The sequence below is a fragment of the Gossypium hirsutum genome, chromosome A01, assembly GCF_007990345.1.
Source record: "Gossypium hirsutum isolate 1008001.06 chromosome A01, Gossypium_hirsutum_v2.1, whole genome shotgun sequence".
Lineage (NCBI taxonomy): Eukaryota > Viridiplantae > Streptophyta > Magnoliopsida > Malvales > Malvaceae > Gossypium > Gossypium hirsutum.
The window spans coordinates 105,373,256-105,383,261 of NC_053424.1; the positions used below are offsets into that span (position 1 = coordinate 105,373,256).

At 36.7% G+C, this 10,006-nt stretch overlaps 1 protein-coding gene across 1 annotated transcript; it reads left to right on the forward strand.

Moving 5' to 3' along the window:
- Positions 1-5,947: 5,947 nt before the first annotated feature.
- LOC121216951 (spindle pole body component 110-like) lies at positions 5,948-6,688 on the forward strand. The gene is made up of 2 exons (XM_041092483.1): positions 5,948-6,283; positions 6,506-6,688. The coding sequence occupies exons 1-2, from the start codon at positions 5,948-5,950 to the stop codon at positions 6,686-6,688; spliced, it is 519 nt and encodes a 172-aa protein (XP_040948417.1).
- Positions 6,689-10,006: the final 3,318 nt, after the last annotated feature.

A 10,006-nucleotide genomic window follows, 5' to 3' on the forward strand; every position in this document is an offset into this window, starting at 1 on the left:
TGTTGGGTAACAAATGAAGCAATCGGCTATATGGATAAAATGGGATGTTCATTTTAGTTGTTGTTTCATTTTTGTGAGAAATGGGTCAAGTGTTCATGAGATGAAATGTTGTGATTTGAGGAATTATAGGTGATAATATAGATATACATATTCGGCCATCACTTGGGAGCTTATGTGATGTTGAGTATAAAATTAGCAAGGTGATTGCCGAATGTCCAAGTATGCATATGCATGTGTGATTAGATTATTGAAAGTATGGTAATTGCATAAGGTTATTAGCCGAATAGCTAAGAACACAAGGTAGCAAGATAAAAATTTTACCATGCCATTCCGTATGTCATAAAATCATTAAAATGTGAATACCAATATATGTAGCAAAGCGGTTGAATGAGTTAATTTATTTGTTTAAGCTCAAGATCCTAAAGGAGAGGCGTCCAACAAGGGGAAATCGAAGATCATCGAGTAGTCGACTTGGAGTTATTTTACCCAACACAAGGTAAGTCATTAAGCATATATTTGGTATTGATTTAAATAGTCATAATGTCTATGTAATTATGTCGAATGAAATGATAAATATATATATACACGTATGCATGGGGTGATGAAAGTATTGAATGAAAAAGAAAAGAGGTGAGGTGTATTGAGATGTTGATTTCGGCACTAAGTGTGCGGGTATAAACAATTATGATCATGAGATTGGCACTAAGTGTGCGGGTTTAAATTGCATAGCACTAAGTGTGCAAGTTTGATTATATAGCACTAAGTGTGCGAGTTTGATTATGTAAGCACTAAGTGTGCGAGTTTGATTATATAACACTAAGTGTGCGACCTTATTGAGTTGGTCACGGACAGCGGACGAGTAAGTGTCTTGAGTTCGTGGCTAATAGATGTTATGTTTATATTTGGAATTCTTGCTTGATAAGTTTTGAACCTATGTGATAATAATTGAAGTGACATACATGAGATTCATCGTGGAATAGAGGGAATGTTATTTAGTTGCATGAATGTAACGAGAATGAAAGCATCCATGGAAAATGCCTGAAATACCATGTTGAGTAGCATATGAAAAATTGATGTAGTACTTTGTATGATATTGAGCCGAAAGGTCTAAGGAACCATGGCATAGTTGGTATGGGTGGAGAGAATTAACCCCTTTTCACTTGTTTTCTCATGTGATAATTTATTAATGGATGATTATGTAATGCTTATGACTTACTGAGTTATATACTCACTCGGTGTTTGCTTGTCACCTACTTTAGGTTTCTTGGACTCGTCTTTTTGCGTATTTGGGACCGTCATCGAAGTCATCACACCAGCTAGCAAGTTTTGGTACTTTCTTCTTAGTCGGTCTAGGAGAACATTTCGGCATGTATAGGCTATTATGTTGTGTTTGAACTTTGGTATGTAAACTTTCAGCCATGCGAAAATGGCATAAATGTTAATTTGGACTTTGGGTCCTATGATATTTAGTTATAAATCTTAGTAAATGGGTTTATAATGTGGTCATGACTGATATTGCGCCAATTCGGTTTTGGTTGAATAATAGTTGAGGCCTATTCGATTTTTATGCCATATGTCATGGTTGATTATTTTGGTGCTAAAATTCATGATATGAAAATAGTGTAGTAGGGAGATGTTTGACAATGATTAGCCTTTGGCATGGCTAGTCATGATCATAATTTGTGATATGTATGATGAATTATTAGTTAGATCAAGGAGAAATCACGAAATAGGCATAGTTGCTTTAGTAACAGATGCTGGCAGCAGCAGTGATGTGAGATTGAAAAATCACTAAAAATAGTAGGAATGGAATTAAATAATGAATAAATTATTTAATCGAAGCTCGACGAGTCTATTTTCATATGGAAGAAACGAAATGACAATATGAGCTGTATGTTAGGAGATAATTAAACTATTGTGGAATAGGGCCAGAGCGATTTCTGGATCCCCTGTTCCGACTTTAGAAATTCACCATAAATTAATCAGAGATAATTAGAAGTCATTCCTTATATGTATAGATTCCGTTTTGAGTCTAGTCTCATTAGAAACAAACGGCATAAGTATTGAAGCTCTGTAAAGGGAGATATCTAAGTCGTAATGCACAAAGGTCAGAGTAGTTGAACCCAGGAACAGGGACGAATTTAACTAATAAACTGTATGAATTGGCCCCACCAAAAATTCTACAAAAATTCTACCATATAGATATATGAGTCTAGTTCCGGGAAAAATTTACGGAACTGGATTTCGAGTTTCAGAACTCAAGATATGATTTTTAAAGTGACTAGTACGCAGATTGGCAGCTTGTCTGTGAAATTTTTAATAAGTGGTTTGAAGTCTGTTAACACCTCGTGTTCGACTCCGGCGACGGTCTCGGGTTCGGGGTGTTACATATGGTCTTCTTTAATCTCATTGTTTTGCATCCATTTTGATAGACCATCAGGGTTTTGCATTTCCATTGTCTCTGATAAGTGCAACATAGTAAACTCATGCTTGTTGTTTGGTAGCGGTCCTATAGTAAACGAGCTTTTTACCATTATAGGCAAAATTCTTTCCATCCAACTCTTTTTTGTAGGTCTCATGCACTCTATCAATCACTTTCCTTCCAATACCCTTACCATTCACATGGCAACCGTATTCATATGAAAGAGAAATGCTATAATGGTAGAAGTGTCCATCAATACTCCCACACTCACTTTGAGTTGCTCATCTATCCTCCTGTCAAGAAAATACTGCAAGTCCCCTTAGTTATTGTAGAATAATTACTTGGCTTTATTACTCCATTGATCCCATATTTTCTTTAACTCCTGGAGATTATTTTGCGCCACGCTGATCCGAGTGTAACCCCATAATTCTGATGTGTATCCTTCAACGTTTCCTTTGACCATTTATGGACGTTAAGGTTGCCCTCCATTCTATCAAGAAGTCCGTTCTCCATAATAAAACTTTCTAACTTAGAAACTGACCGTGAATCGATACCTTTTAAATGCAAAATGACATGCACAAAAGAAAGAAAATAGTCAGTATCATATGATATTAATAAACATAAAGATAACCTAAGTATAATTCTATCTATATTGAGCTCTTACGGTTTTTCTATATGTGGTTTGTTTCTAAAGTTTGAGGTACCCGAACCAGCAGATTCCTCGATCCTCACCCATTATAGGCTCATTTGAATCGAGTTCAGTTCAGGGGAATACATTTCCTTATGGCTACACTAAGATGAAAATCTCACGAAACCATAGGTACGGATGTATCCCGAAAGTGATCCACTATCCTGCACGGAGCCGAAAACCTCACGAAGGCGTAGCTTTTCACTCCCACTTAAGGGTGTGACCACAACGCTCATGCAAATGCAATGCGTATCAGAATATAGCAACACATGCAATAATACAAACACATGTAATGCAAAGAGGATTAAATTTTAAAATTTTTAATTTCCGACATTAAGACAAGAGATAATCAATTACACAGCTTGACTTTCTTATTAGTCCCCAGTGGAGTCGCCAACCTGTCGAAACCATTTTCAAATCGAGTTTTGGAAAATGGGAATCGATTTTAAAAAACTAAAACGGGAGTCGCCACTAATCTTTTTAGGTGTGATTGGATCACCTTTAAAACATTTTGTTTTAAAATCATTAGTTTTGGTCCACGAAATAAAAGAATGGGTTCGGGAGTCAGTTACGTACGAGGAAGGATTAGCACCCTCGTAACGCCCAAAAATTGGTACCTAATTGATTATCAAAAGTCTTTAATGTCAGAAATTTAAAAAATTTTAAGATGTAATCCTCTTTAAAATACTTTAATTTTGAAAATTTGGGTTCACTCGTATCAAAACATTGACACTAAGTTAACCTTTTGGAAATCCCTATCTCGAAACTACAAATCGCCACATCCAATAAGTTAGGACACAACGCTTTGAAATTCCAAGACAGTTGCTCGTATTTTGAAAATCTTAAAAACTTAGAAGGGTACTTGACTATTCGAACTCAACGAGAAAAGTTGCAACCCAATAAGTTAGGGCACTACTTTTCTCGAAGCTTTCAAATACTAAGCATTGCCTTTTTTATTTTTATAAAACTTTTAAATATTGTTTTAAATGACCTTTTAGAGTGACAATTCTATATTACGAAACATAGATATTCAAATAGCGTATATTAGAAAGTATTATAACACTTTATATAAATGCAATCACTATATAGAGGGTAAAATAGAATAATAAAAATAATCATGCTAAGCAAATAGGAATATACCCAAAAGAAAGCATAATAAATGCACTAATTATATATAATATATCATAAATAAAACATTAAATAATATATAAAACATGGTAAATATTAATGTGTAAAATATGTATGAGTAAAAATAGATGACATGCATAGCAAATGGATAAATAGAATCTACATAAAATATAAAATATACAATCCAATAATTTAATGTACACATGAATGGATTAATAAATGAAATGATGCATATAATACAATATATCAATGTACATATATAAAAATATGCATTTGAAAGTAAATTATAAAAGTCTAAGATATTACATAACATATGAAATACATAACATAACAATAATACATTAATTCTAAAGTAAAAACAAATATTGTATAATAATAAAAAACATAAGTTTTAAAAATATATGTATAATATAAACAATTGATAAATAGAATGAGTATATAAAACAAATGTGATATTTAATAATAAATTTAAAATATAATATATAATAAAAAATATATTTATAAGAATAATAATTATATAAAAAATATAAAATATATTGGTTTAGAAAAATAATGTATAAAATATCAAATATGTAAAAGAATTTATATTTATAATGAAATGATTATATAATATATATACATGCATAGAAAATATATATTTGAAAATAAACTATGTAAAAAGGTTAAATATTATGATATATAAATACATAATCAAATGTATAAAAGATAGGAAAAATATATATATTTGAAAAATGAAGAAATTAAAATAAAAAGGGTTGAAAACTAAGATAGACGAAGAATAAAATAAGAACAAACCACAGAGAGTAAGAACGCAAGAGGGAGAGAAATTTGAGTGAATGCTCTCAAGAATTCTTATTGCTTCCCAAAACTCAAGTGATTTACAATGAAGGGAGAGGCCTCTATTTATAGTTGAGCCTCCCCAAATCCAACGGTATAGATCAATTACATCAACGGTTAAGATTAAAGGATATCTACAAATTAAATCTCCAGGATTACAAAATCATATCTTCTAAGATTGTATATCATATCTAAGATTGCAATCATATCTAAGATTGTATCATATCTAAGATTGCAATCACATCTAAGATTGTATCATATCTAAGATTGCATATCACATCTAAGATTGCATATCATTGAAGATTATATTTCCATGAGTCAAGCTTGTAGATGGACCTTAAATCTTTTCAAGTAATGGGCCATTCTGATCGGGCCAAATTATATTTGTAATTCTGGACTGAACTTGGACTTCGTTTTTTTTTTGGGTTTATTATTTTTAATACTGAAATAGGCTGGGAAAAATTGAGTGTCTACAATAGCCACTTCTGAAAACTGGATAAGGTTCCTTGCCGAGTTTTCTTTAAGGGTTATTCTTCTTTAAGGGAGGTAGTAGACATGCCTAGGAGAGATGACATTTCAGAAAAGAGGTGGATAGACATTCTGCAAAACCTTCGAGAGGAAGATGTTATGTGGAAGGCTCATTGGTTGGTTCCTAGTGAAGTCCTTTACCGATGTGGCAGTTTTGATTGGGTCCCTTTGCCAGGAATTTGGGGAGTTGTTGGGTATACACCGTTACTTTTTCTAAGGCAGTATTGAGTGAGGCAGTTTATACTGGCTACACAGGGTTTAGCTCAAAGCGATTTCTCTTATAAGGGAGATCACTATAAGAAGAGGATGCGAGAAATTTCTGAGGCTTGGAAGAAGCCTTTTTTATGAAGACCTTAGCTGAGGGCTCGACGTCAACCCTTGAGTATAAAGGGTGGTTTAGTAGGAGAATCAATGATAATGTCCCTAGGCCAACCTTGGAAGTGGCTCGATCATTAGAGGAGAGCTTACGAGTGATCCCATCAGAGTTGGAAGTTATGAAGCAAGAGCTCGAGAGAAAGAATTCGGAGCTGGAAAAGAGGATTGAGAAGCTCGAAGAGGAGAAAATGTGCTTGAGTCTCGATGTTGACGTTCAAAAGATGGAAGTCGAGAAGGTGAAAAAGGAAAAAAGAAAGGTCGAGGAAGATCGAGATGACTTAAAGACACATTATAAGAAGGCCCAGGTAACATTGAAAAGGGTCGGATAAGGGAGGTCTTTAGAGCAATGGCAGCATGAGATTCAAGAGGAAAGAGCTAAGGCCGAATATTGGGAGAAGAAGTTCCAAGAGATGCAGTCGCGTAATCAGGCCCTAGAAAAAGAAAATCAAGGGCTAAAATTTAAGGTGACAGAGCTTAGACGATCTCTTCATCATTACCGAAGTCGTAACTCTGCGATTGAGTTAAAGGCAAGCTTGGACAAGATCGAGAAAATTAAGCACAACATTGGAGAGTTGGAAGCAGCACTACAGGGCTGTGAGCTACGGATGGAGCAGCTTGAGGCAAGAGAGGAAAAGAGGAAGGGAGAACTTCACCATCTTCAGAATCAAGTGGGAGATAGAGATCATGTCATGGGAGAGGCCCTAGTTTAGATTCGAGAGGTTGCTGAACACTTGCAGGAGTTGGAAATACAAGCTAGAACGCTGAGTGTGATGTATGAGTCATCGTCAGGTAAAGGACGAGAATTAACATTGTTATTAGATAGGGTTAAGACTCTAGGCCTACGGGAAAAAGTGTATTTGTAATCCGTTTTATGAAAATATTTTTGTTCCTTAAATAACGTTTTCGAAAATGAAACTGAGTCAGAATCAACATCTTTTTGCATTCATGCATTTACATCTCATAGCATTTCATCGCATCGTTTGCATTCAAAGTTTATAGAAAGACCCTAATTAGTTAAAATTATTAGGAAGAGAGAGAAGTAGAAAAGAAAACGTGGAAGCTACGCATCTGGAAGCTATGCATCAGTATGGAACTCGCGCAAAATCTAAGAATATAGACCAAAGATTTGAATAGCTACAGAAGGACATGCAGGACCAATTGCAGGAGCAGTTGGCCAAAATGCAAAATGATATGAGGGAGCAAATGATGGAGGCTCAAAAGAACATGATGGCTGAGATGGCTCAACTACTGAGGGCCACTGACAAGGGAAAGGCTCCCATGGCAATCACTGAAGAGGAGAATGAGGGTTATCCTCCTGGTTTCACTCCACCTCATGTACAAACTCAACCTGAGACATATCTTCGAGGGCCGTCTGTCACAATAAGGCCTCAACAGGGTCAAGCAAATGTTGGGATCCCCATAAATTTCCCAACTGGCTCGGGATTTAATGTGGGTGACAATCCTGCAAATCCTCTCGTTTTTGACTTAGACATGGCTGAAAAAGAGGATTTAAGAACTGAGGCTGCAAGATAGCTGGAAGAACGCTACAGATGGTTGGAGGAAAAATTCAAAGCTTTAGAGAATGCTGATGGGCATCATAGAGTTGATGCCAAAGATCTAAGCTTGGTCCCAGATTTGGTGCTTCCTCACAAATTCAAAATGCCAGAATTTGAGAAGTATAACGGGACTACTTGCCCTGAAGCCCATATCACGATGTTCTGTAGGAGAATGACTGGATATGTGAACAATGATCAATTATTGATCCATTGTTTTCAAGAAAGTTTAATTGGAGCAATAGCTAAGTGGTACAATCAACTGAGTTGGACCAGAATAAGTTCATGGCGGGATCTTGCCCAAGCCTTTATGCTGCAGTACAATCACGTGACCGACATGACTCCAGATAGAATTACATTGCAAAATATAGAGAAAAAGCCTAATGAAAACTTTAGGCAATACGCACAGAGATGGAGAGAGGTGGCAATGCAAGTTCAACCACCATTGTTGGAGAAGGAGATTACATGTTGTTCATCAACACTCTGAAGGCTCCATTCATTACCCATATGATTGGGAGTACTACTAAAAGCTTTGTGGATATAGTTATGGCGGGAGAGATGATCGAGAATGCCATAAGAGGTGGCAAAATTGAGGGGGAAACAACCAAAAGATCGGCCCCAAGGAGAAAGGATGGGGAAGTGAATAATACAAGCACCTATAACATGAGGGCAATCATAGTTGGTCAGTCTAAAACAGCTGCAGTTGAGCAACAAAGTTCTCAAAAGAAAGAGTCGAGAACTAGGAAGAACACTGAAAGGATGCAATTCACACCTATTCCCGTGACATATCGCGAGCTCTATCAAAGCTTATACGATGCACATGCTATTTCTCCTTTCCATTTGAAACCACTGCAGCCCCCATATCCCAAATGGTATGACGCAAATGCCAGATGTGAATACCATGCTGGAATACCGAGGTATTCGATCGAAAATTGTACTAGTTTCAAGAAAGCGTGGAGAGGCTTATTGAGGTGGGGGTAGTGAAGTTCAACAATACCCCTGGTACTAAAAACCCGTTGCCAAATCATGGTAACCAAGGATTGAATGCCGTTGGTAAAGCCAATGAGAGAAGAATAAAAGAAGATGTTGCTGAGGTAAGGATGCCTATAAGAGTGATTTGGGAGGTGATGATGAAGAGAGGTATGTTAACCTCTAAAATGAGAAAGAAGAAACAAGGAACTATAGTGAGTTCCATGAAGATTGCGAAGATTTCAAGGCCTTGGTGCAAGACCTTATAGACAATAAAGAGCTACAAATTTTTAAAGATAGCTCTTGTGAAAAACAAATATGTGTGCTGGAGGATGAACAGCAAAGAACCAGTCAGCCAAGGATTATTATTTCCCTGCAGGGGAATAATGAAATGGGGGCACAAACAGTGCCTAAAGTCATTATCCATAAACCTGAGTCCTTTCCTTATAAGGATAACAAGAAGGTACCATGGAGTTATAACTGTAAGGTATCAATGCCGGAGAAGGATAACGTAGCCAGTACGTCTAGGGATGTACAAGTTGAGGGTACCCATACACGAAGTGGGAAACGATATGATATGGTGGGTATTAGAGAGGAGCTCACAAAAACAAAGGATGTTAGCACAGAGAAGAAGAAAGAGGCTGAAATACCTGTCAAGGAGTCAGTAAAAGAAGAGGAGGCTAAGGAATTTCTAAAGTTCCTCAAGCATAGTGAGTATAGTGTGGTCGATCAGTTGCGTAGGCAGCCAGCTCGTATATCAGTATTGGCTTTACTTTTGAGTTCTGATGTGCATAGAGAGGCATTGATGAAAGTGCTTAACGAGACATATGTCACCCATGACATATCCGTTAACAAGCTGGACTGATTGGTGAATAACTTCAGCGCAGATAATTTCATCTACTTTAATGATGATGAAATCCCACCGGGAGGCAGGGGGTCAACTAAGGCCTTGCATATTACTACTCGATGTAAGGGGTACACACTCCCAAGCGTGCTTGTCGACAATGGATCAGCTTTGAATGTTCTACAGTTGTCTACTCTGAACAGATTACCCATTGATGATTCTCATATGAAAACATGCCAAAATGTGGTAAGAGCTTTCGACGGTACAGAAAGGAAGGTGGTGGAAAGGATTGACATCCCCTTGGAAATTGGGCCGAATATATACGGAGTAGATTTCTTGGTGATGGATATTAAGCCTTCCTACAATTGTTTAGTAGGTAGGCCATGGATACACTCTGCGGGAGCGGTGCCCTCATCATTGCACCAGAAATTGAAGTTAATGGCAAATAGACGTTTAATAACCATCAATACGGAGGAAGACATTATAGCTGCAGTCACTAGCAAGGCCCCTTATGTCGAGACAAACGAAGAGTCTATTGAGTGTTCCTTTCGCTCTTTAGAATTTGTAAATGCAACCTTTATCTCAGAAGGGAGTGAACTACTGGTGCCAAAGATAACAAGAGCTACGAGGATGGCTCTACAAATGATGGTAGGAAAGGGAGC

Bases quoted from the DNA above. Each gene is read 5' to 3' on its own strand.
- LOC121216951 (XM_041092483.1), top strand. From the start codon at position 5,948: ATGAAGACCTTAGCTGAGGGCTCGACGTCAACCCTTGAGTATAAAGGG. The intron at 6,284-6,505 runs GTAACATTGAAA...ATTGAGTTAAAG, and splicing joins CACATTATAAGAAGGCCCAG to GCAAGCTTGGACAAGATCGA.